At 43.7% G+C, this 26,858-nt stretch overlaps 3 protein-coding genes and 1 non-coding gene across 4 annotated transcripts; 1 reads left to right on the forward strand and 3 right to left on the reverse strand.

Moving 5' to 3' along the window:
* Positions 1 to 273: 273 nt before the first annotated feature.
* Positions 274 to 1,218, reverse strand: LOC129086366 (olfactory receptor 8B4). The gene has a single exon (XM_054592843.1). The coding sequence runs from the start codon at positions 1,201 to 1,203 to the stop codon at positions 274 to 276; it is 930 nt and encodes a 309-aa protein (XP_054448818.1). The 5' UTR covers positions 1,204 to 1,218.
* Positions 1,219 to 13,442: 12,224 nt separating this feature from the next.
* Positions 13,443 to 14,393, reverse strand: LOC129086346 (olfactory receptor 145-like). Its single transcript, XM_054592811.1, has one exon. It carries the CDS (start codon positions 14,391 to 14,393, stop codon positions 13,443 to 13,445), a length of 951 nt encoding a protein of 316 aa, XP_054448786.1.
* A 2,316-nt stretch (positions 14,394 to 16,709) lies between these two features.
* Positions 16,710 to 16,872, forward strand: LOC129086399 (U1 spliceosomal RNA). Its single transcript, XR_008530808.1, has one exon. It is a non-coding gene; the product is annotated as a U1 spliceosomal RNA (small nuclear RNA).
* An 8,947-nt stretch (positions 16,873 to 25,819) lies between these two features.
* On the reverse strand, positions 25,820 to 26,764 carry LOC129086350 (olfactory receptor 8B12-like). Its single transcript, XM_054592819.1, has one exon. It carries the CDS (start codon positions 26,753 to 26,755, stop codon positions 25,820 to 25,822), a length of 936 nt encoding a protein of 311 aa, XP_054448794.1. The 5' UTR covers positions 26,756 to 26,764.
* Positions 26,765 to 26,858: the final 94 nt, after the last annotated feature.

A 26,858-nucleotide genomic window follows, 5' to 3' on the forward strand; every position in this document is an offset into this window, starting at 1 on the left:
CAGATGAAAGCCACGGAGTCTCATTTTACTCAGCTCTTGGGCCCACCTTAGAGTCAAGTAAATAATAACCACTTAATTGATGCTAAATTGCATGCAATGAACCCATTTAAGTAGTACAAAATAGTATAATCTTCAAGAAGAGTATAAACAAGGGACTAGTTTTTAAAGTGGTGAGAAGAACCTATTGGAAGAAAAAAACCTGAAAATTCCCCCATCTGTAGATAAAAAGATACTCTGAAGCTTCCCAGTAATTAACTGATACAAACAGAATCATCAGAAAAGCACTCTCTTCAGGGTTCTACCCAGGGCAAGTTTAACATCCTTATTCCTCAAACTGTAGATCAAAGGGTTAAGCATGGGAACAACATTGGTGTAGAAGACTGAAGCATATTTACTGCGGTCCACAGACCCAGGAAGAGAGGTCGTTAGATAGGTAAATGCCCCGGACCCAAAAAACAGAGCCACAGCGATTACGTGGGAGCCGCACGTGCTAAAGGCTTTGGACCTGCCCTCAGCAGAAGGAATACGGAGGATACTGGAGAGGATCAAAGCATAAGAGACAAAGATGCTGATGCTAGATGTTGCGATGACCACTCCAACAACAACAAAGAACACCAGCCCGTTGGATAGGGTGCTGGTGCAGGAGAGCTGCAAGAGGGGGAGCACCTCGCACAGGTAGTGGTCGATGACGTTGGAGGCACAGAAACTCAGTCGCAGCATGCTTCCGGTGTGGGCCATGGCCCCGGCGAAGCCTGTCGCGTAGGAACCAAACATCAGCAGAGCGCAGACCTGGGGGGACATGGTGACCGTGTACAGCAGAGGCCTGCAGATAGCCACGTAGCGATCATAGGCCATCGCCACCAGCACGTAGCACTCCGAATTGACAAAGAAACAGAAGAAAAATAGTTGAGTCATGCATCCCATGAAAGAGATGACATTTTCGGACACAAAATCGTTCAGCATTTTGGGGGTAAAGACGCAAGAATAACAGAGATCTATAAAAGACAAGTTGAAAAGGAAAAAGTACATTGGAGTGTGAAGGCTGGGACTCAGTCCGATTACGGTGATCAAGCCCAAGTTGCCCACCACGGTAAACACGTAGATCACTAGGAACAGGAGGAACAGGGGGAGACGGAGCTCTGATTGCTCTGAGAATCCCACAAAAATAAATTCAGTCACCAAGGAGCTGTTTCGCAGAGTCATTCTCTTCTGAGGAGTGGTCTGTGGAAACAAGGGATAAAATACAAAGCTTGATGACAAGCAGAAGCATGGAGGGTAAGAGAGATGAGACGGAGCTGGGTGGACCCTCGTGCCTTGCTTCTTGCAACTGCCAACCCAGCTCAAAATGGTTCTACCCTGTTTGGTGAGGTGCTCGGTTGTTATTTAGAGACAACAGACCGAAACCACAAGTCAGGCAGCTGAAGCACGCGCCAGTGAGAGAACCCTGGCCTTCAGCTGCCCCTGGAACCAAAGTCTCCCCAACGACCAGCCCCCCCCCCCCGCCCCACCATAGAACTGAAGGACCAGAACATAACTGGAACTTGGTCTGTTGTCCAGGAAGACCCAGTGTTGATGTCTCTTTACTGTAAGTGGCCACGTTCCAAGGTCCTCCAGTGAATACTTGCTCCACCAGCGCTTCCGCATACCCGTTCCCCTTAGCCCTTTCAAAACCCTTTACCTCGTCCCTCAGGCAAGATGGATTTGAGGTACCACTAGGTCTCCTGTCCTCATCGCTGTTTGTCAAACACTGATGTTTTGATTTTTGGCCTTTTGGAGCATCGGACACATACTGCGGTTCAGTAACACTCTCTCATTGATGTCCCCGACTGAGCTATTGACAATGTGCCTGTGACTAACTCTCAGTGGCCCTGGGCTGACCAAGAATCTACGCCAGAGGCTGGGCATGGGTAGCAGGAATTCTCTCCCTTCTTGAGAGATGAGGAGATGGAATGCCTGCATTGGCTGCTCACGGACTCTCAGAAAGACCCCCCCAAGGGCCAGGAGCGCAACCGGAAGCCCTCCGCCTCAGGATGTACTGAGAGCTCTCAAGTACCCCATGGTCTCCACTTGCCCTGTGCCTCCTCTCCCAGCCAGATATGGGGTCCTCTCCCCCACCCGCCCCCCCAGAGAGGAAGACAGTAGTGTCCCCTGCTGTTTCTGCACATCCTACCTTCTTCCTCTAAGCCCCTTCACACCATCTCATCAAAGTCAATGTTGAGAGCAGAGGAGGGATCAATATACCTCAGACCTCTTGGCTGTGGGTTTACAAGCACCTCATCAGCCAAGCTGGGATTCAGCTATTCACTTTCCTGCTCCCTGGCTCCCTCAGGGCAGGGCCGCCTGCATCTCTTTTTCCATCAGCCCAAAGGAGAAAACGGTGTGAGTGCGTAAAGCAGGCAGCCTCATGCCAATGCTTCTGACTCCCCTGCTGCCAAGGACCAGAGCTTCTGCAGCCCCCGGTCTCCAGGGGCTCTAGGAATAGACCAAGATTTCTGTCTGTGGATATTCTCAGACGGTCTACATCAACTTCAGGAGAAAAAATAGCAACGCTCATTTGCCCCCAGAACCCCAGCTAGTGTATCATGAAGAACTTGATGCTCTTTGGTGATCTCAGGGACCTCATTAGGCACCATCTCCCCTAGGAAATTTTCAGGTCGTCCCTGCAGGGAAGAAATCGCACTCTTTGTTTAGAGCGGGGATGATGATGCTCACCCAGCATCTTGGGACTCAGGTGCGCCACTCAAACTTTCCATTTCCTCCAGGGACTTCAGGACTTCCTGTGTGCAGTTGGGGACCTCATTTTTTCTCTCCTTCATTAACTTGGGTGCTTAAGCTTGACTTTAAGGAAGAGTGGCCCCAAACTTATTTTAGCCAACATTCCAACGTTTTCGAAGAGAAATTTGAGAATAATACAAGAGAAAAGTTAGATCGGAGTTGTAGCCACTACAGAAAAGAGCACCTCAGACAACACATTTCTGGCACCTCGAGCTGCTCAGAACAGTGGAGACCCCCCCACCCCCTGCCCACACACACCTGCACTCAGCTCGGCCAAGGGCCACAGACAGGCCTTTGCTGTATGTGAGGCAATCAAAACACTGCGTCGATATGTAAGGAAGCACACACACTCACCTGCACCAATTTACATCACAGACATGTGCAGACTTCGGGGAGGACAGCGGGTGTACCTGAAGTCTTCAGTTCTGTTGTTCTCCAGTGACAAGCGGCTCTTTCTATGATCTTCTACGTGAATGGTCTAAGAAACATTCAAAGACACATGAGCAACTGCATTTATAAGTTTCTACTGAGGCTGCCTAAAATAATCCCAGTTTGCCTGGAAAAGTGCTGATTTTCATCCAGTATCACTATAATTATTAGTAGCACACCCTGTCACTCTCAAGTGTATGGGTCTGGATAACCAGTTACATAGTCATCTTACTGAAATCAGCGCAAGTGGCTGTTCAGATTCTCTGGCCTCTGCTATTTCCTAGGCCCACTGACCTCCATCCCAGGTTGACCAAGGGAATCTCTCTCTGTCTTTTACTCTCCTTGCCCTCTGAGTTCTCATTAATTGAACCAGCCAATATTATCTCGTCAGCAAATTAGGTTTCAAAAAGGGGTAGGGCATTAACTGCAAGCTGTTTCTGGTTTATGCTTAGCCCAAAACCCTAAAGCAGAGAATTATGAACACTAGATACCTGCCTAAAATAGGTGGAAGAGGAATAAAGGGAGAGTAATTACATCACTACAAGGAATAAATACTGCTACAATTTTACATTGTAACCATTGGTACAATAGTACGACATTATTGTATATCATTGTATATGGTATAATAAATTAGTAGTAGTAGTATTTAACAAATTTGGGCAAATATATGTATTTGGAGCCAGCAATTTTACTTCTCCGTGCATACCCAATAAAAGTAAGTACACATTCTTACCTAAAGGCATACCAAGAAGGTTCATAGTGCCATTATAGATAATAGCTCCAAACTAAAAACAACCCACATGTTAATTGACTGTAGACTGGATAATAAAGTGTGGAATATTAATAAAATAGAATTCCATGTGGCTATGGAAATTAATAGCATAGATAAATGCCACAAGCCTGTTATGGAGCAAAAGAAGCCAAACACAAAAACCATACTTCATGATTTCATTTATATGAAGTTCAAAAACAAGGATTCTAATTTTTGGTGTTAGAAGTCAGAAGTTATTTGTGGTTGGGCAGTTATTTCCAGCAATCTTACAAATTTTGTATTCAGAAAGTCTCTGCTGAAAGAACAAAGCTGAGAATTCTGGATAAAATAAAAAATTCATTTATTTGTTAATGTTTGAGCTGGCAGAAACTAAGTGAATTCTCATGAGAGCAAAAGAAAAAAGATAAAAAGTAGGAAAAAAGTAAAAAAAAAAAATCACTGAACTTGGGGTTTGCTCTTAGGAAACTAGTGGATTCCCTGTGGCTCAAAGTCAGGGTTTAACTGGGCTGCCTATGCAAGGACATAAGCAATAAAGGGGCTCAAGAAGGTTGGGGGTCTGGAACCATTACTGACTCATCACACTGGATCCCACAGGGCAACATCTTCCATGGTTAAATTAGAGGAAGAAGAAGTCCCCAGAAGAAGGCACAGATATGTGTCTGACCTGGCCTTGGCTGTACAAGGGCGGAAAAAGAAAAAATATCCCCTATGAATTTCACCACCTCTGTGTTCCAGGTAAAAAAAACCCAACTCATATTATGCATATAACAAAAGAAAGAAAGAAAGAAAGAAAGAAAGAAAGAAAGAAAGAAAGAAAGAAAGAAAGAAAGAAAGAAAGGAAGGAAGGAAGGAAGGAAGGAAGGAAGGAAGGAAGGAAGGAAGGAAGGAAGGAAAAGAAAAAAGAAAAACAAACTCCTCTTTGGAGAATACAATTTAAATCCAGATATCAAATAACTTTTTCCAGGTAAGTATTCAAGAATCATGATCTCTTTTTTGTTTATTGTTTTTAAAAAATCCTCACCCAAGCATATGTTTTTAAATTGATTTTTAGACAGAGAGGAAGGGGGTCGGAGGCAGGAGAGAGAGAGAGGCATCAACGAGAGAGAGAAACATTGATTGGTTGCCTCCCGTACGCAGCCAGACAGGGGAACCTGCAACTTAGGCATGTGCTCTGATCGAGACTCAAACAGGCGACTTTTTGGTGCACATGGGACGATGCTCAACTAACTGAACCCCTGAGCCAGGACGAATCACAAAGTCTTAATGAAAACCCCCAGAGAAACACAAAATAAACTGCTAGGAATGAGAATCATGAAAGATGTACCACAAGCTACAGAACGAGACCTGCAAAATTATGAGGCTTATCAGGGACAGAATATGAAATAAATGTACTTAATGTGTTCAAAGGAAAAAAAGAGTAACTTGAAAGTACAAAGAAGAAAAACAACAAAATTAACAAGGCAGATTTTTAAAAATCAAATATAACTTTTAGAAGTAAAAACATAATAGTTGAAATTAAAAACTCTTAATATGCTAAACAGCCTATTAGACACAGGTGAAGAGAAAATAAATAAACTGGAGAATAGATCCAAAGAAATCACCCAGCAGTCAGTATCAGCTGAAGGGGGATGGGGAGAGACTGTAAATTAGAAATATAATTTAAGAACTATAGAAATAGACAAGGTCCAACAGATACGGAGAGATCATTTACCACATTCTAGGCCCTGTGCTTTGCTTTAAAAATAAAGCAATAGTCACAACAAACATAGCTCCTGACCTTTCAAGTGTATAAAGTAGGTGGGGAAACCTAGACCAAACAGATACTTACAGATAACTCATTAGAAATACAGTAAGTGTGCTAGTAAGGAGTTCTGGGGTGCTGGGAAGCCATTTGACAGGGGTGTCCTACTGAGTCTGGAAGGTCAGGGAGGGCCTCCCTGTGGAAGTGAAATCCAGGTTGAAAACTAAAAAGTAAGTAGGGGTAATACTTGTCAAAAGAAAAATGTAAGTAGGGATAAAAAGAAGCGCTTGTTTGTGACTGTCCAGCATTGAACCGCCTTCCGTGCTGGGGAGAGACCGAACGCCCCTGGGAATCTGGTCTCGTGTGAGCCTGGCTGGAGCCAGGACTCGGCCTCCCTCTGTGAAATCTCTCCAGAGAGCGTGAGACCTGAGCTCAGCCAGCCCGGTGCCCACGCAGGACTCTGGGTGGGTGGCAAGTGACACAAAGAAACAGAAACAATTTCTATTTCATTTTGCGAAGATAAAGAAAGACAAAGAGCCGACCAGTGGATGACACGTGCTGGGTGGGTGTGGGCGGGGCCAGCAGGCGTGGGCGGCACAGCCGACCGGCTGGGCCCGTGGGGTAGCTTGGCTGCAGCTCCACCACCTGGCTTCCTCTAAACCCTTCCTGGCTCAAGAGCTGGTTCCTTCACTTACTCTTAGAGTCTGTGAACTAACAGTCCTATTTCTTGCCAATTAACACTTTTTTTTTTTTTTTTTTTAGGTCCAAAATTAACCAGAATCAACTCTTGCTGTTTGCAGTCAACAGCCCTGGACGGGGTAGTAGGGCCTGGAGGCGCAGCGGCCGCAGGCGGGGGCGGAGGCGGGCAACCGCAGGCTGCGGGGCGACTTTCTCACACCCCCGTGACGAAGGCAGGCGCACCTGCCAAGTCACCTTCTTAAAGGGGTGTAACGAACTCTCCCTCCAAGTTTTGCTCTATTTTAAACGATCTTTCCCCTTCCAAGGGAATGTTGTTTGGGTGTGGTTTGCAGGATAAAATAGATAAACATTCCTAATTTCAGAGACTGTTCTCTATACTCCTGCACAAAGTTTTTAAAATATTCAGTTCCTTGATGACTCCTCTTTTGTTTAACAAGCTAAATTACACTGGTTAGTAGAATGAATAATAAGTTTCTAGGCTGGATAAACAGAAATGCATTCAATGAATTATCTGGCTAGCTTCTTTAATGCAATGTGAGTCATACCAATAATAATAATGACAATGATAATAATAATAATATTAATACTTAACATCTAAGGAACTCATGACACAATAATTATTTGTATTAATGGTTAAAGAGCCAGTGAGTGAATGACTAGCTGGCCTATGTTATAGTTGCGTTCCAGTTTTCATGTGCTCTATAGTCACTTTATTGTCTTTGAGATTCCTAATAATATCAGTACATGGAATAGCTTTTTAAAAAAAAATTTAACATCACCACCAGGATTTAACACATGCAATAGCTTTTTGCATGCTTTGGAAAATAAGTTTACTCTCAAAAATTATTTATAGAGTATTATAGAAAGTGTATCTTTTCTTTTCTTTTTTTTTTCTTTTTAAGAAACTGCCAAGCTGTTTTCCAAAATGGTTGTGTATCTTTTATTTTATAGCAGGTTGATTCATGCCAGATCTTTATTCAGAAACAGTCTCTGATTATTACATTGTTATTATGGAAATGGACAATATGTTTTAGGACATGGTTTTAGAAATGCATTTGCTATTAATCTTGATGATGAGTAGAGGTATACCCGCAGGGAAAATCAGGAGGACATTCTGAGCGAAGGGAATCACAAAGGAAATACAAAAAAGGTCCCGGGGGAAAAAAGCACTGCGGGTTTGGGAATGGCAAGTGACAGGGGGACCCGAATGGCTGCCTACACGGCAGAGGGGTGGGAGAGGCTTGGGGTCAATTAATGGTGATAGAAAATCATATCGCTATTTTTTTTTTCTGAGTCCAGAATCAATTGAGAGATTAGACACAGGTGTCAGATAAGGAAAAAAAAACAACAACCAACTTTACTGCTGATAAATTTGATCAGAAGACTTAGCTTGCATGTACGTCTACAATGGGACCTTGTAATCTCCTGTAGTGCACAACAGACACTGACTTTGTGAATCCAGGTCTAACCTGAGCTGGACAACAGTTGGCCTTCCCTACAAAGGACAAGGGTTGCAAATGGAAGGGACGGGTGGGGCTCTGACAAGGTGGCTGTCCTAGCTCAGACTGTGGGGACGGGCCATATAAAGGGATGGACCACGCAGAGCCACATGATACCTTCATTCTCGCCATTTCTCATCGGTCTTTGGGGGTGGAGTTTGGAGAGTGAGAGGGAAGGGAAAGGGTTGCTTATTTATTTACCCACCTGGGATGTGGGCAGGCTCCTCCGCAGCTAGGGAATGGGAAGTGCAAAGCAGACACGAAGCTAGAATAGCTAGAATCAGTTTGAGCACAGACTGGTTGGCACCAGAGTCTGGGACTTTGCTGTAGTCCATGGTGAGCAAAACACGAGAGACTTTACATCTCCCGACTTGCCCTTTGGATTTTGGTAAAGGATGAAAAAGGAGGACGGGACTGGAAAGAAGGAAACCTGAATCAAGGTGGGGGGAGGGATATGCAGAATTTGGTGCCTAAGAATAAATCAAAGAGAAAGCCATTTTTAGAATATAGAAAGGAATTTAGGCTCATCAGATGAACACATCACTGTTAAAAAGCTCTTTAAAAAGAAGGAAATACCCATGGCCGATGTGACTCATTTGACTGGAGCATTGTCCCACAACTGAAAGGCTTCAGGCCTGATTCCCGGTCAGGGCGTGTGCCTGGGGTGCGGGTTTGATCCCCGGTCTGGGTGTGTCCAGGAGGCAACCGATCCAAGTTTCTCTCTCACATAGATGTTTTTCTGTTTCCCTTCCTCTCTCTAAAAGCAACAACAAAAAAAAAAATGTCCTCCCACGAAGGTAAAAAATAAATAAAATAAAAAAGAAGGAAACAACGTTGCCTTTCTGTGCAGCAAATGAAACATTTCACATCACCCCACTGATCTTACAGTTTTAAACACAATAAGGGTAGTCATTAAAAAAATCACGATTTTCATATATATTTAATCACATGGAAAGCTGCTTACAGTGTGTTACAGGATGAAAAATAAAGTTAAAAACTCCTACTTAACATGCTCACATCTGTCTGTGCAGGATACACATATATGTTGTGGATATAGCATACATATACACATACAGTTTTTGCCAACCTGTCTAAGACATCAGAACTACACACACAGAAAAATACCCCAAAATAATATATATAAAATCCTAACATAACTACTACCCCTAGGTGGCAGGATGACGGATTTTTAAAAAATATTTTGCTTATCTTTACTTTTACATATTCTTACAACACTCGAGCACTTCCATGTACAACATGGATGAAAGAGACGAATGGGACAAGCAGTCCTATCTTTAAGGAGTCCGGACTGAGTGGCATCTGCAACCAAATTGTGTGGATGAGAGTCTGGGGGCTTCATTTCCTCCAACCTCAGCCCCACCTCTTCCTTTCATGTGGCCTCCCGAGGTTCTGATGGGAACTGTCGCGTGAACAGGTAAAAAGTGGTGCAAAGAGGACCACAGGTGACACTTAGGAATCATCAGCTTCAGGCCACAGAGCATTGGCTCAGCCACAGAGCAGGGTTATCGCTTGTTACAAGCAGCCGTCTTCAAGGGAGAAACATGTAAATGAGTATTTTACAACTACGGATATTCTCTCATTAAGTAAATACCTGCTTGCAGAATTACATTTAATACAGCTCATTGCACCCAGCATTTATATCTTAGTTTTAAACACCATTTGTCTCTACATAGAACCAGGGACGGGGTGGAGAAAGTGCAGAATGGCTCTGAAACATAACGTTTTGCCAAAAAGTAGCAAAGTGTTAAAGATATATTGTGATACATTAAAAGGAGGTGGGAACAAGTGTGAAGAGGCTCCCGGTAGACAAATCAGGGACAAATTGAGCATCAGAGTAAATAATGACAGTAATGAGTCATAGCCCATTAGATAAAATTAGAATGCAGAGTTCACAGTGATTTAAATAAATAAGTAAATAAATAAATAAATGCAGAAGGAGAGAAGGTTCTTCCTGACAGAATGCCAAGTAACAAATGACAAAGGATCAGTGGAATTACAAAACCTCCATTTTTCAACCTTCAAAGTACTAACTGATTCAGGCAAGAATCATCGATGGATGCTAAAACTAGAGTGTGAAAGATTGAAAAGGGACAAGACGTTTCATAGTCTCAAAATATCTCCTCATGATTTACTTTTAATTATAAAGAACAAAACTAATCTTCCCCAATAAATCACTAAGCAACTTTGCAAAGTCCCAAAAAATGTCCTCAAAGTTCTCAAATGTCCTCAGAAGCAATTCTGAGAGGATAGAGAATATATCCACTTGTCAGAATAAAGAAAAAGAAAGATTTGCTCTGAGAAAAACAAAGGTTTACTGTCCTGCACCCTGAAAAATCAGCAAAGAAGAAGCAGACGATGGTCCCGGTGACTTTTTTCTACGCGTATCTACCTTCTGAGCACAATCAGGCCGACCCACAGCCTCTGGTGCTCTGGGGAAAATGGGATCGTCATACATGAATGATTCATTTCTTCTTTTACACATTTTTGTTCAGTGTGTTTTCACTAGAATATTAGGTAAAATAGGGAGTACAAAGTAAGTGCTCAAAATTTTATAAACTTCCTTCAAAGCCCTGTGTTCGGTTGGATAGCAACTTGGAGCTTGCTTAGGTTAACCATTTTCTAGAGCACTATATACATTTTACCTTATGAAGGAGTGGAAAGTTGGGGCTTACACATCTAAGATAGGATCTGCTTCCTGCTACAGCCACCGGGTGCCATGTGCCTAAAATTGGGAATCACAAATAAAATATAGGAAGACTGTAATCAAGGCATCAGGGTGACGGAAGAATAGGGACCAAGCACGTGTCTATCCACGTGCTGGAAAAAAGAAAAGAATATGTTGCCAGAAGAATAAGAACAGGAAAATCCCTTGCGTAAGTCTGCTCTTCAACTACCAGGCGCTTTATTCCTGTGTCCTATGCCTATTTGTTCCCACCCACGCACTTGACACGTGTCAGGGACTGTGCTAGGTGTGGGGAGTCTACCAGGATGGACTCTGCTTGCAGAAAACTTAGAGCCTGATTTACGGAGTGGGTGGACGCAGAACAGTAAGTCCGTACTGGCCCTCCGTGGTGCCCAGCACTTAGCAGGCTCCGTGTGCTGTGTGCCGCCAGGGCCCTGAAACCACCTGGGGCCGAAGAAAGGTATTCCGGAAGGCCATCTCAAAGTGGGGTGTCACTGAGCTAAGGGCTGCTGAGTATCCTCCTTTCCCAGGATGAGAAAAGGTTACCAGAAATAGGATCGAGCCAAGAAAAGCCATTTAAGAAGTAAGGGCAGTACATAAGGAAGGAAAAGGAGGAAGCAAATGTTGTCAATTTTGCTGCCACTTTTCTCTTTTTTACTCATTTAGATTTCACAAGTAATTTATAAAGTAGAGGAAAAAAAGATACAAAAGGAGGAGACAACACGGCCACCAAAAGTAAAAGCAGTGCGTTTTCCCGAGTGCTGGCCAAGAACAGAGAGCCCGGGGAGGTTTGCGCTGCTAGCGCGAGCACAAATGCACCTACAGGAAGGGTCGGCCATAGAATTCAAGAATCTTGTGGAATTCAGTAATTCTCCGTCTAAGGAGATACCCTAATGAGGGGAAAAAATGGAATGATTCATTGAATAAATGTGTTAATCAAGTATTATTTATAATTTGGAAAAATTAAAACAATATACGATAATGAAAAATGTGAATTCGATATGATACATCTAGATGGCGACTTTTACGCAGTCATAAAAATCAAGTTGGAGGCAGGAGAGCAGAGAAACCAGATCTTGCTGGGAGCCGCCTCTCCGCCGCACAGCACGGGCTCGGAACCGGAGCTGGCGCTCCCTCGGTTTCCCAGAATTCCTTTCTCTCTCCATCTCTTGGCCTACCCATGACCCTTCACATACACCTTTCTTGCTTTTTTTATTCATTTCTTTATCACAGTAACCTTCTTTATTCCCTCCTTGTCTAATTAATTTTCAATAACAGATATATTTTAAAGCAGCTTTTCTAAGACTTTGGAAACAAGGACAAGGTCACATGTCTGTATGCGCAGGCACCGTACATGCAAAGACGGTCTAAAAACATGTGACTCACAAGCAACTGTGATGGACCCTGTGGAAGGTACAGGTGGACCAGAACACTGGAGTGAAGGGAGATTTTTCTTTCACTGATTATTCTTTGGTAATAATTTTTTTTAAACCCTCACCTAAGGACATTTATTCACTGCTTTTAGAGAGACGAGGAGAAGAGAGACAAAGAGAGAGAGAGAAACATCAGTTGGTTGCCTCCTGTATGTGCCCGGATCGAAGATCAAACCTACAACCTAGGTATGTGCCCTGATCAGGAATCAAACTGCTGATCTTTCCGTGATGGGACAATGCGCCAACCAACTGAGCCACACTGGCCAGGGCTCTTTGGTAATGATTCCTAATGAATATGTACTACTCTGTCAATATACAAAGATAGATAGATAGATAGATAGATAATGGAATGCAGAAATAACCTGATTGAGCATGATCATTTTTCATAGAAGCAGACATAGAAAAATGAAACGATTGTCCCAAGTTCGTATAAGGCAGAGGATCCGGCAGGGATAAAAAGAAAATTTACTGAGCACTTAGCATTTAATTGTCTTAATAATACTTCAGCAAAGCTTTTAAAGATAAAGGCATCAATGCTTAGAGACATCAGGTAGCTTGGTTAAGGGCACATAGCTGCAGAGTGAAAGCTAAGAGTTCAAATTTGATTCTACCCTCCAGTTCCCTAGTCTCAGCTCTTTCTGGGTCTTCCTGCCGCTCTTTTCCTTCTGCTGCCTCAGTCCCGTGACTTCAATGCTGTCCACAGCACAGTTCCCTCATTTCATTTTTGTCTTTTGAATTCACTTTTACTGATCTTTACCATCCCAAAGGCAAAACTATGTATTGACCCAAACTTCATTTTTCCAAATAGAAGAGAATTTTCTAAAGAGAATCTCGTTAAGTCAAAAGTTTTTCCACAGCAATTCACATATTGTTGCTTCACAAAAATATTCACACTTAACAATTTTCTTTTAAACCAAAAGACAACTCTACCTGTCTTTACACAGTACCTCAAGTCTGCGGATTCACACACCTGAACTGTAGAAGTCTGCCACCCTCTACTGGGAAATGTATCAGTCAGGGCTCCGGCAGAAAACAGGTGATTATTGAAACAAAGTAATTGGAAAATACAGCCCTGACTAATGGGACCCAGTGGGTTGGCTGTTGTCCACCAAACCAAAAGGTCGCTGGTTCGATTCCCGATCAGGGCACGTGCCTGGGTTGCAGGTTCGGTCCCTGCTCAGGGTGCATTTGAGAGGCAATTGATTGATGTTTCTCTCCCTCTTCTTTCTTCCTCCCTCCTCCTCTCTCTAAAAATACATAAAATCTTTAAAAAATAAAAATTAGAAGATGCTTAAAATGGGAAGGATAAACTTGTTTGAGAGAGAGTTAACATTTCCTCCATGTAACCCACAGAATCCGAATCATCTATGGAAGGAAGAATGTCACTTCCCTAAGTATTCTCCCTTTCTCGGGAGAATGACGTTCTGCCCAAGGTTTTCTTCAGAGCAGCTTTGACATCCTTGTTCCTCAGGCTGTAGATGAACGGGTTCAGCATGGGCACCACAATGGTATAGAACAAGGAAGACACTTTCCCCTGGCTCATCGGTGAAACAGAAGATGGCTTGAAGTACATGAATATCCCTGACCCAAAGAAAAGGGAAACCGCAATTATGTGGGAGCTACAGGTGCTGAAGGCTTTGAACCGGCCCTCAGCGGACCGAATGTGGAGGACGCTGGAGAGGATGAGGGCGTACGAAGTGGAGATGGTCACTGCGGGCACACCAATATTGATGCCTACAACCACGAACACTACCAGCACATTCACGTGGGTGCTGGTGCAAGAGAGCTCAAGAAGGGGCAGGATGTCACACATGTAGTGGTCAACCAGGCGGTTGGCACAGAAGGTCAGTCTGACCATGCACATTGTGTGGGCCATGGCCCCAGTGAACCCCATCCCATAGACACCCAACAGAAGAAGTAAGCAGACCGGCGGAGACATGGTGGTTGTGTACACCAGTGGGTGACAGATGGCGACATAGCGGTCATATGCCATCGCTGACAGGATAAAGCACTCAGAGACAACAAAAAAAACGAAGAAGAAGAGCTGAGTCATACACCCTGCGTAGGAGATGATGTTTTTCTTTGAGACAAAACCCATCAGCATTTTCGGAGTGATAACAGTGGAATAGCAGAAATCTATGAAGGACAAGTTATAGAGGAAAAAATACATTGGGGTGTGCAGGTGAGAGTTCAGCCCAATCAGGGTGATCAAGCCCAGGTTCCCCGCCACGGTGACCACGTAGAAACCTAGAAACAGGAAGAAGAGCGGGGTCTGGAGCCCCGGGTGGCCGGTTAGGCCCGCGAGGATGAACTCCGCCACAGAGGAGTTCTCAGCTACCATTCTCACTTCGGGTGTTCTGTGGGAACAAACGAAAAGGGCCACTTAGAAAGAGAGAGAGAGACACCACTGCCCTCTGTCACCGTCCCGTTCTTGAGAATTAGACCCACACTGACAGGTACTGGATGCTGGCAGAAAGGCTTTCTGGATGTCGTGGGCCCGTCCTCGCCACACCCTGGAGCGGCCTCTGAGGCTGCGCAGTGAGCGCAGGTGCTGCCCAAGGAGGAGCTGAGTCTCCCAGATCTTTACTCTGGTCCATTTATTGTGTCCTTCCCACTCTGGTTTCTGCTAAAGGTCACCCAAACTGGGGCCAGTCTCTGGAGAAAGCCCCCTCAGAGGTTGGAGGCAGCCCAGCTGTGCCTGGGGTGTCACTTCACAGTCAAGCGAGACAGAGTGAAAAGGTGAGGTGACTTTCTTAAAGCCTTTCCTACCCGAAGTTGATGACAGAGAAAGTTCCTTCCAGATCCAGTCACTCGCCCTCCCTCAGCCTGACGTTCTTTGGTCCAACTCTTCTCAGTTGTTCAGACAGAGAACTAACTGGTTGTAGTGCTGACACAGAGGAAGAAACTCGTAACAGACCCGTTTGGTCTCCGTCCTGTTTGGAGGGCCAGAGCTCGGGCGGCCTTAGAACCCCTCCTGAGCTGAAGAACTGAGAGCTGTTGGAGGCTCTGCCCTGCGGCTTTGTCCCCAGCTCGCAGGAGGGAGCCGGTGTTCTGGCCTGCGAGCAGTGCCCGCTGAGGAGAGGAGACCGAGCAGTTTTATTCAGGGTTCAGAGACCTGGGGACCTGATTAGAGGTAGAAAGCCAGAGGTTCCCCTGGGATCACAGCCCTAGAAATTAACTTTAAAAAGGAGGAATTTTTGCTTATACACTTGATAATACCTGAATGGGATTTAAAAACCATTATGTATTCAGTTAACATCTGCTCAGTAAAACGCAAAACACTGTGTAAAAACAATAATTTACCATTTATTGCGCACCGGCGACGTGTGCCCAGCACACGTCCCGTCCTCCCGCTTCTGCCCTGGCCCCGGCGTGCCGGGGTCAACACCATTTTACGTACAACGCTCCATTTTAATTCTCCCCCAAATCCTGCGAGCTGGGTTTTATTGCTCCCATTTTATGTTATTTTTAAATAGATATTTAAAACATTTTTTTAGAGAGGGGGAAAGAAGGGAGAGAGGGAGAGAAACGACGTGTGAGAGAAACATCGATTGGAATCAAGCTGGCAACCCTTCACATTGTGGAAAGAAGTCCAACCAACTGAGCCACGCCAGTCAGGGCTAGCCCTCCCATTCCAGAGATGTAATGTAACACATGTTAAAATTACAAAGGACAGTTCTGGCTGCTGTGGCTCAGTGGATTGATCACCGGCCTACAAACCAAAGGGTCGCAGGTTTGATTCCCAGTCAGGGCTCATACCTGGGTGGTGGGTCAGGTCCCCAGCAGGGGGCACTAGAGGGACAACCACACATGGATGTTTCTCTCCCTCTCTTTCTCCCTCACTTCCCTTCTCTAAAATTAAATAAATAAAATCTTAAAAAAAACCCCTGCAACTATTAAAAAAAATTACAAAAGACATGAAATCTAAGTGACTTTAACTGCAAATCTGGTGTTCTTAACAATTGCATTTAATATCTCTCTGTGAGAAATAATCAAAGGTATAAAGCTTTGTTTTCAAGGCTGACATTCTCTTGTAAAAGTTGATAGAACACTTATACCTAAATATGCAAAAAAAACGAAAAAGGGGGTAAAATCTAGAAAAGGTAAAAATAAAATGCTATGTAAGTTCAGAGGAGGGCATGCTACACGCCACTTATACTTTCGTCTATCACAGGAGTAGCACAATGTCTAGTCCAGGGAGAACCAAATCTTTTTCGTCTATTGGAATTTGAGCTTGACAGCAAAGACAAGCCCTTTTAATTAAGAACATTTTCTTCCAAAGCTGCTAAATTGTTGGGCTTCTCCTTGATGGCCCTGACCTCTGTGCTCCCAGCTCTCTTTTTGGGCTCCAGTGCCCTCAGAATGACCCCGATGACTTTGTAGCTTGAGGCCCTTCAACCCACTGGACCCACGAACCTTTGTTTCCTTATTTTGCTTGTTTTGATCTTTTTCTAACTCCCCGCATCTCATGACAAAACTTACCCTCTGTGTCCCCGTCTTTCAGAGTCCTGCTTGAATTCAGGGACAGCCAGTTCACACTTTGGGGGCCTAGATTTGAGGTCATATTTAAAAATCATCTAATCCTGTGGTTTATAAATCTGACTGTACAATGGAATCTGGAAAGTATGTATGTGTTTATTAAAAGTACATATTCTCCATACTTACCTGGCAGGGGAGACACCATGATCAAGAAGGTGGTTTTCCCAGGGCGAGGCTCACCCATTGCGCTCTGGTTGTGCTGACCCCTGCGATTTCCCCAAATGTGGGAAACTCGACTGCAGAATTGTGGTAGTGGGCGACTGCGTTCTCACTCTCCCCTGGTTTAAAAAAAAAAAAAGAGTACATATTCTTATTGCTCTTATTCACACATAATTAGTCAGAATCGCCAGGGGTGAGACTTTATAATCTGCTTCCTCTTCTAAATCTTCCCTGGTGATCTGGATATTTAGCGAAGTGTGGATTCCACTCATCTAACCCTGGTACCTTGATCTTCCAGACAGGAAAACCGAGACCTGATCACAGAGCTGGCTGGTGGCAGAGGACAGACTAACACATGGGCTAACCTCTCTAACTGAAGACGTTTTCCAAATGAGCCAGTGGAAGCCCACCTAGCTTTTAGTTTGGCTGAAGTGGGGGTAAAGTAAAAGCCATCACTGGACAGCAGGGCTAGAACAGCACCCCAGGGTCATACTGGGGAGCGACTTGAATGTCATGATGCGAAAAGTGTACACAGTGTGAATCCATGGAGCATTTTCAACAGGGGGATGACAGGACCAGATGTGATAAGGGAGACCAGTTAGTCTAACGGGTGACTGAGTGTCGATGACTTGAAGGAATAGTCCCTCTAGGTACTATGTTTTATCTTGCAATTCAGAAAAATTAACTCAAAGCACAACAATAAGATAAGGGACAAGGGATGCACTTTCGGAAGAAGTAACAGCTAAACGGAGCAAAAGGCCTGTCTAAGTTTTAGAGCCCATTGCAAATCACAAGATGTGGGCCTTGCCTCAGAGCTGCGGTGTCTCCTCTCCTCCACTCTGAACATTTTCATGAGGCCCCGAGTTCTCTGTGCAGGACCTCTTTTCTGCTTCATTTTATGTTATTCAGTCCAAACAGCAGCTGGCAGCAGGCAGTTAGTGCCAACAACACAGTTTCTCAGCTGTGCCACGTGCACCCTGCTTTCTGCCATAGGATGACATCTCTGTCACCACATGTAGAATGTCAGTGGGAATCCACTCAGACATTCTTGTAACGGTGGGAAATTGTAACCCACCCCACCAATCGTTTGGCATTGTTCCTATAAGCGCTGACTCCGACGGATACGCAGCTTGTAGATGAACAGCATGCTAGGAACTAACTTCAAAAGATACAGAATCTGACCTTCAGCACCCCAGCTCCTGGAGATTTGCTGACCTCCAAACGTGAAGCCAGGATGATGCACAGTGGACTGTCATGCTCATCGGCACATGGAGAACTTTTCAACTCCCTCCCTCGATCTCTTTGTTCCGTTCCTCTCTGCCTCCTTATAAAAACCTCTGCCTCCATCGAGATGCTGAGATGGGCTTTGAGACGAGTCCCCCATCTTCCCAGGAGATGGGCTTTGAGACGTGAGCTCCCCATCTTCCGGGTGGCCGGCATCTGAATAAACCACTTCCCTTTACCCCAGCATCTGCCTCTCGAGTACTGGCTTTCAGAGCGGCCGGCAGCCAGGCCTGCATTGTTACATTCCGGTGCATGTGCGGACTTAGCAGTGTGAAGGCGTTAACGCCCCTGGGAACCCGTGGGTAAGTGCTCCCCTCTTCTGTATCTTTCATGATTCATTCTTTATAACATGCCAAAGGGCCTCAGAGTGATCGATCCTAAATTTCCCAGTAAAGTAACCAGCTCATGAGCCCACTCACCCTGGGGTTGACTTTCTATCCTTCCCTGTTTACTCTTCCTCTTCCCTGAGATCCCTTCCAAAAACAAGCTACCTGCACACAAGTCCTCATTTCCAGCTCGACTTGTTGTGGGACCCCCCACTAGGGCCCTCTTAAAACTGTGTTTGAAGCAGCTCTGAACAAAACGTGCCTTACTCCACTGGAAGGAAGCAGCCTCCCTATTTGACTCCAGGTTAGAAAATCAAATATGTATCATTAAATTTATCAAGTGCCTGAAATTCTATGTTACAGAGAATATTTGCATCTTAAATATGCCCTATCAAAATTTCCAAATGCCAGAAGGGGTAGGATCTCAAATCATTATCAGCTCACACCCTCAAGGGGATCAGCCAAAAAAAGTCTGCAGTACCTTGTCCTTAGATCCACGGAAGCTCCCCTTGGACTGTGAAATTGTCTTCGTTACTGTCTATGTGGCTCCACAGACTGTGACAGTGGGAACTAGGGTTAGTCACTTTGATACCCTTGGAACCCAGGACAGAACTTGGTTTGCAGCTCTCAGAATGTTTATTGATCTCAGGTTCTCAGTCTCATCATCTGCAAAATGGAGCTACTAATAACAGGGTCGTTGTGAGGGTTAAATTAAATAATAAAATGGAAGAGCCTAGTAAAGAGGCTGACACATGGAAGAGTCTTATGTTATGGGAAATACACATAAAACATACATAAAATAGATATAATTTAGGGAGGGAATGAGGGAGAGAAAACGGTTGCTGAGAGGCAAGGTCATCCTGAAGGGGGCGAGTGAGGCTCCCGCAAGGCGGGAGAGGGGGGCTGATAGAAGTCAGGGGGGCTCTGAAGCAACACTTATTCTTCAGAACCTTAACTAAGGTCCCTCTCTCCGACATAACTTAATCGGCAGACGGACTCGAGGCCCTTGATTGTTTACCTTGTCCCTATTCCCTATCCTACCACCAATTTTTCAAACAACCGCACTCTTCCATACCACAGAGGTCAAATTACAAAGTCCGGTGAGGTTTCCTTTGCCATCCCCAATCTTCCTCTCTGTACCCATTTCTAATCTCGAGCAACATTCCTCTTCCCCAAATACTCCGAGTCCTGATACGTGCTCTGCCTTCGATTTTCCATTAAAACCCATTCTCAGGAAAGATCTCACAAATTCATCAACACAGTCTAGTAAAGACTTGCTGAGGATCATCCACATTCCAGACCTCCTTCCAGACGTTAAAAAAAAATGAAGACAGAAACTTTAACCCAAAAACACATCTCTAATTATGAAATTTCACACAGCACTCAGTTGGCAACGGGGATATTTTGGTCAGGATGGGGCAGCTGGGGTCATCATGAACTAGGTTCATAACCAGAACCATGTTGGCAGCTGCCTGCCCTACATCTGGCACAGTAAGTCCTGTGTGTGCGTGCGCTGTGTGCGTGCTGGGTAACATTTACGTAGACCCACTGCTTGCCCGTCCTTCACGCGGGGGTGTAGTTTGGTCACTGCTCAATAGCAAGAGGCCTAAAGCATCAATCGTACACTTAGACGTTTGCCACTGCCGTGGTGATCAAACCCATCCCAGCCCCTGCTCTCTTCCACACCACCGTCACCTAATCACCGTTAGAGAAAACAAGTCATTAGTACGGACCCGGACTAAGCCCCACGGGGAAAGGGCTCCTTGGGGCACAGACAGCAAAGGAGACGCAGGCTTCATTACAAGTGGACTTTTCCCTGTGAGCCTTGGAGGATCCTTGTTTGGATGATAGAACAACCAAGAAAAGTTCCTCTTGGATTTATGTCACTTTGGAGCCTGTTGCCATGGGAACTACATTTCAAAATCTCCTCAGCTGGGGTTTCACTCAAGTCATGTTCCCTAAAGAGCAGATGAAGCCCAGGCAGGAAGGAGTGTAGGAAGACCTATTCTTAACCATATTCTTTTAGTTACAGAACTGCCCTTTTTCAAAAACTTGAATCTCTATATACTGTATCTTTATTTATTTCTGTTTTTCCCATCTTTTTCATTATGACCTATTTGTGTCATTTCACATGTGATACATATGAATGCAATACAGTGTCTCCCATGCACAGGCGTGAACGCTCAGACTTCTGGGGGCGAGAGATGGGCCTCAGGAACGCGGACCATCACCACACACAAGAGGCGGCCAAACACGAGTGACAATTTCATAAGAAGAGGCACAGGTGTCAATGGAGAGAAAAGATGGCAGCTGAAATGTCTTCATTTGAAATGGTCTCAGCTAGCTCCTGAGAAACCAAACATTAGGGATTACATGGTTTTGCATTATGTTTAATCTCAATTTATTTTCACCAAGCATTTTCAATTGCTTAACATACAAATCTATACATATATTCTATGTGTATTTAACACTGATTCCTAGAATTAGAAGGAAATCTAGAGGTCTGTATTGTGGGTAATCAACAGGTAGTGAATACTTATGTATCAAGCCCTTTGCTGGTAGTTTTATATATTATGTGTTTGATGGAAAATGACAAATCTATAGAAAGTGCAGATTTAGCATGCTTAAAAATATCATCTAATGGGTTCAAGAATACTAATACTAATATTTTATATATTTTTAAAAATGCTTACTATGTACCAGGAACTATGCTAAGGGTTTTACACATATTAATTCAGTTAAGTTTTACAAAAACCCTATGAGGCAGATACTTTTCTTACCCTACTCAGCACAAGAACATTTCCTTGAATCAAAGGAATCAGACTTGCTTATCTCTTAGTTGTGACAGGTCTTAGCCTCCTGGTATTTGTAGTGACAGAGGAATTAGCAGGACTTGCTATATTAATGATCCAGGGGCAGAATGGAGAGGAAAAACTAACTATCGAAGGTGACTAAGATTGAAATCCCAGGACAGAGGAAAAAGGAAGTAAAGATGGAAAATAAAGACTGTCAAATGCTGAAAGTTCACCTACGAGAAATGGCAGAAAGGACTGTCGTCAGTGGAGATGGAGCCAGGAGGTAGAAATCTTGCACATAGCGGTGACGCCAGCAACCATGAGTCAAGGGTTAAGGATCGAACTTTTCGATACAGGGGAGGAGGAAGTAGCTAGTACACGTGCCAGAGAAGGCAAATGTGATGACCTGGGCAATGATCACATCACTCACTGGCTGAGCGTATGGTGTTCGCACCTCAGTGACCCTTCCATAAACAAAGACATTAACACCTAGCCTATAGGGTTGTTGTGAGGATCAGCTGTCATAATGTTTAATAAGTAATTTTGAATTGATGAAGTGCCATGGAATCCTTATTCTTTCATATCTCTTTTTACCCACTTAGTCAAAATTCTGCCTTTTACTTTTCATCCACTGTTTTGGGATCGAAATCCCCCAGCCCCAAGTGTATTATAAGTGACTACAAGGCAAGATCACATGTTGCAATACTGTTCAACTAACACACCCAATACTGAACACAATAACAAAGGCACATACTGCTTATAATATTTACCAAGTTCAATAGAAAAAAATATAAATATGGTTCAATAAAAACCCACATTTGAAACTTGATAAATTCAAGGATACATTTCTTGTTTTCAAATACTAAAGACTTCCTCAGAGATTTCCCATAAATAGCTACGGGGCAAACCCATTCCCAGGAAGTAAGTAAATAACATAGATGACGCATAACTGATTTTATTGCAAATATTTTGGACATTTGCAATATGCTAATGTTGACATTAAACTGACAGTCCTGCTCCATAATGTGTACCTTTTGGCTGTGACCTCCAGGGTCACGATATTTTGAGGTCTGGCAAAGGAAAATTACTCAGTGACAGAAAGAGCTGGAAAGCCTTCCCAAGCCAGGAGCTGCCCAGGGCTCAGTTTCATCCTAGCCCACAGTTTGGAGCTCTTAAAATAGGAATCCATTTTTAAGTGACATTTATCTGAGGAACATATAGGCTATAAAAAGCAAGTTGCACTAACACCAGCAATATAAAATATATGATTGCAAGATGTGCTGAGGCCATACCGTGTTCCAAGACTGTGCTGGAGGGAGAAAGTGCAAGGAGGTAGCCTTATTTAAAGGCAATTTGATGGAGGGCAGGTTATTCTAGGCAACTGTGGGGAAGTCTTAATTGATTTTAAGAGATTAATTCTAAAAACACAAAGATTCATGGACTTTCCTTGTTGGACAGAAATGTCTCAGAAATCCTAATTTCAGGATGGAGAAGATTTTTTTTTTGTTTTTTGTTTTAACATCTCTACTGGTCAAGAAAGCCACAAAACCTCTGTTACCTTTTTTTTTTTTTTGTACTTTTCAAAACTTTCTCTAGGGAACTTTTCTAAGGACTGCTTTTAATCCGGAAGTCATGTGATGTAGTTGAAGGAAATGGGTTTAGAAGTCTAAATATCTAGTTGTGTGGCCTCGGGAAAGTAAAAATGTTTGCAGTCTGGGACTCCCTCTCTGTGAGCGGGACTATCAGACGCCCCCGCACCTGCCACCTGGTGGCAGGCGCCACGCACCAGCTCTCCCCTTGCCTACTCGTTGTCGTTCAGTGCTGAGGTTCCTCAAATTCCCAGCCTCATCTTTCGTATCTTCTCATCCCACATAGGTTCCCAGAGTAAGTCCATTCATTCCTATGGTTTACATAGCATCTATCTTTTTTTTTTTTAATTCTCACCCAAGGGTATGTTTTTCTAAAAAGTTGATTTTAGAGAGAGAGAGAGAAACATCAATCAGTCGCCTCCCATACGAGCCTTGTGTGGGGATCGAACCTGCTTGGGACAAAGCTCTCAACTGAGCCACCCAGCCAGGGCATTCCATTGCTGAAAGGACTCACAAGACTCAAATCTTTATATTCACAGAGCAGGTTTATCATAGTAAAGGATAAAGCAGCAGCTGGAAGGGTATACAATGAGAGGGGTCCAGATATTTCCTGGGCCAGGTGGCTTCCTAGTCCTCCCACTGCTGGGCCGCACAAGATGCACTTTGTCTCCAGGTCCTGGACCACCACCAGCATCCATGGGAAGTCTCTCGGTATAAAAAAATCCAAAGTCTGCTATGCTAATAATGCGCTGCTATCATAGGCATAGTCCACCCATGTGATCAGCATGAACTGTTGAAACACCCCATGCTCCACTAAAACCAGGTTCTATTATTATTGAACTATTATAATTCAATTATTATTACCATACAATGTTGGTCAAAATAGGTCAGAGACCCGTGGTGATAAACATCATTTATCTTTAGTATATGTATTCCATTGCACTGGCAGTGGTCAATACGGCTGACAGCTGCCAAGTGTGCACATCTCGGACCTATGTCCTGGAAGTGTGCATATTCTGTGACCCAGTGAGTCCACCTCTAGGTATAGGCCCAAGAGAAATGAGTGTACTTCAAAGAAACTACACATCAAGAATGTTCATAGCAGCTTTATTAATAATATGCGGAAACTCAAAACAAGCCAAATGTCCATAAAGAGGACAGTTGATAAATAAATTGCTCTGTATTTACACCCTTGAATACTGAACAGCAATAACAAAGAGCAAAATACTTGTTCATAAGTTATGGGTGAGATGCACAATACCTCTATATTGTGAAAAAGAAGCCAGACATGAAAAAGCAAATGCAACATTTAACATTTATATGAAGCTCAAGAATGAGCAAAACGAATCTGTAATAATAAAAGTAAGAATAGTAGCTATTTCCATAAAGAGATTGTAGAGTAATATTTACTGGGAAGAGTCAGACAGGGATATTCTGAAATGAAAATCTTCTGTGTTTTGGAACAAGTGCTGGTTACGTAGCCTTAGATATGTGAAAAAATTTCATTGGGCACTTAAGATTTGTGCATTTTTCTGTATATAAATTATACTTCAACTTAAAAGGGGGTGGGATTGTTGTTTCATTTACTAACCTTCTACTGATTTTCCACCATCCCCACTGCATTCTCCACCCGTAAGTGTCCTGGGTTCAGTGACCGTCCCCTCTACTGTCCCATCCAAAGCACAACCACCCCCTACACTTCCATTCCTTTTATTACATCCTCATTGACAGAGTCATTCCAAAGGACAAGACTATACGTTTATCCAAAATTTCCTTTTTTTCTAATAGAAGAAAACTTTCCTAGCAAAAGTTTGTAAGTCAAAGTATCTCGCAAACAGTTCACATACCATTGCTTCTATCAATAAAAGAGCTGTGTTCAGACCAACAATTGTTCTAATACTTTGTACGGGGTCCAGCAGAAGTAACACCTGCTTGAGTGTGGTTGGTAGGATAATAATGTGGATGTAATAATTTATAGAATTAATCTGAACATTTCACCTAAAATCTCATATGGTGTGCTTGAGTGTGATGTTGCTATGTTATAGATTACATGCTTATGATTTTGTGATAAGAGATTTGTAATAAAAAAGGGGGCATTATTTGTGCCAGGCCCTGTATGAAGCTGTACCTCCATTTACCCAATACTGTGAATATACAACCTGTCCTGAGACCACCATCCCTCTCCTTAGTTTCTGCTATTAAAAGATCACAGCGATATGCAATGCCTTAAAATACAAGGGTGATGCCTCCCCCATAACCTGTTGGTGGTACTGCTCTATGGCTCCCTTCCACCCAAACCATCTATTACTCAGTTACATCATTTAAACCCTTGAAGTGAGGCTTCAAATTCTATTTTATTAGCCTGGAAAAAAAACCCTTTTAAATCTGCATCTCTCTCTGTTAAAGGTGCCTGGGTCCTTAGAGTTCTGCACACCATCTCAACAAGCACCACGCTTGAGTCTACATAAAACTTAATCCCTGCAAAATCTTCAAACCCTTAAAACATCATTTTGCCAAGACCAAATCGCTGCATTTTTCACCTCCAACATTCTTGCAAAACTGATGTTCCAAAAATTAACCCTTGAAAAATTTCATGACATCACTGTAAATACAATTAGGCTTTATTATGCAAAAATAAAAATAAAAGCTGTTGAAATGAAACTTACTATGGAAAAGATGGACCAAGAAAATGTGACCAAAGGAAAGCAGAGCTAAATGGACATGAATCTGAGGCGTAGATTCGAGGCCCAGGTCCGGCACAAGCTCTATGTGTGTTTGTGAGCAACGTGCACCATATTTGTCTCCAAGTGTAATGTGTCACGTGAGAAGCAGGATAAGATGATATACCTATTCAAGAGTAACACTATATAACTATATAACTGTGGAAACTATTGTCATAAGACAAAAAATGATTGCAATAGTTACAGGGGAGTAGGGAATAAAAGGGATTAGTATACTTGAGGACAAATTCAACATTTCCTCTATCTATAAGACAGCAAGTCCTGACATTTGGTTCCCTCATAGAAATACTCTGATAAAAAAAAAAAAGCTTTGGGTCTCTTTTCTGAGTCATTTTCAAAAAAAGATTTTTCTGCCCAACGATTTCTTCAGAGCAACTTTGACATCCTGGTTCCTCAGGCTGTAGATTAAGGGGTTCAGCATGGGCACCACAATGGTATAGAACAGAGAAGACACTTTCCCCTGGTCAAGGGGTAAGACAGAAGGTGGTTTGAGGTACATGAAAGCTCCAGACCCAAAGAAAAGAGAAACGGCAATTATGTGAGAACTGCAGGTACTGAAAGCTTTGGACCTGCCTTCCGTGGAGCTAATGCGGAACACGCTGGAAAGAATGAAGCCATAAGAGAGAGAAATGGCACCAATGGGCACCCCAATGCCAAAGGCCACAACAGCAAAGACCACCAGCAAATTCCTGTAAGAGCTATTGCAGGAGAGCTCAAGGAGGGGGAGGATGTCACACATGTAATGATTGACCAGGTTGTCTGCACAAAAGGTCAGAAAAACGATATTTCCTGTATGAGCCATAGCCCCCAAAAGCCCTACCCCATAGACACCCAGCAGAAGGAGTACACACACCTGAGGAGACATGGTGACCGTGTACAACAATGGTTTACAGATGGCAACATAGCGGTCATATGCCATCGCTGACAAGATAAAGGATTCAGAAAGGACCAAAAAACAGAAGAAAAAGAGCTGAGTCATACACCCTGTGTAGGAGATGATGTTCTTCTCTGAGACAAAACCCACAAGCATTTTGGGGACAATGGCAGAGGAGTAACTAAAGTCCACGAAGGACAAGTTGAAGAGGAAAAAGTACATGGGAATATGAAGGTGAGAGTTCAGCACAATCAGGGTGATCAAGCCCAGGTTCCCCGCCACGGTGACCACGTAGAAACCTAGAAACAGGAAGAAGAGGGGCACCTGGAGCCGCGGCTGGCCCGTTAAGCCAGCGAGGAGGAACTCTGCCACAGAGGAGGTGTTGCCCGCAGCCATCCTCCTCTGGGAGGGCCTGGAGGGAAAAAGAAAAGAATTGCTCACAGAGAGAGAGGAAAACCACCCATCCTGAGGATGGTGTTTGAACAGGGAGGTTGGGAAC

Source organism: Pteronotus mesoamericanus, unplaced genomic scaffold (assembly GCF_021234165.1).
Source record: "Pteronotus mesoamericanus isolate MK-2021 breed Mesoamerican mustached bat unplaced genomic scaffold, CSHL_Meso_final scaffold_371, whole genome shotgun sequence".
NCBI lineage: Eukaryota > Metazoa > Chordata > Mammalia > Chiroptera > Mormoopidae > Pteronotus > Pteronotus mesoamericanus.

Bases quoted from the DNA above. Each gene is read 5' to 3' on its own strand.
- LOC129086366 (XM_054592843.1), bottom strand. From the start codon at position 1,203: ATGACTCTGCGAAACAGCTCCTTGGTGACTGAATTTATTTTTGTGGGA.
- LOC129086346 (XM_054592811.1), bottom strand. From the start codon at position 14,393: ATGGTAGCTGAGAACTCCTCTGTGGCGGAGTTCATCCTCGCGGGCCTA.
- LOC129086350 (XM_054592819.1), bottom strand. From the start codon at position 26,755: ATGGCTGCGGGCAACACCTCCTCTGTGGCAGAGTTCCTCCTCGCTGGC.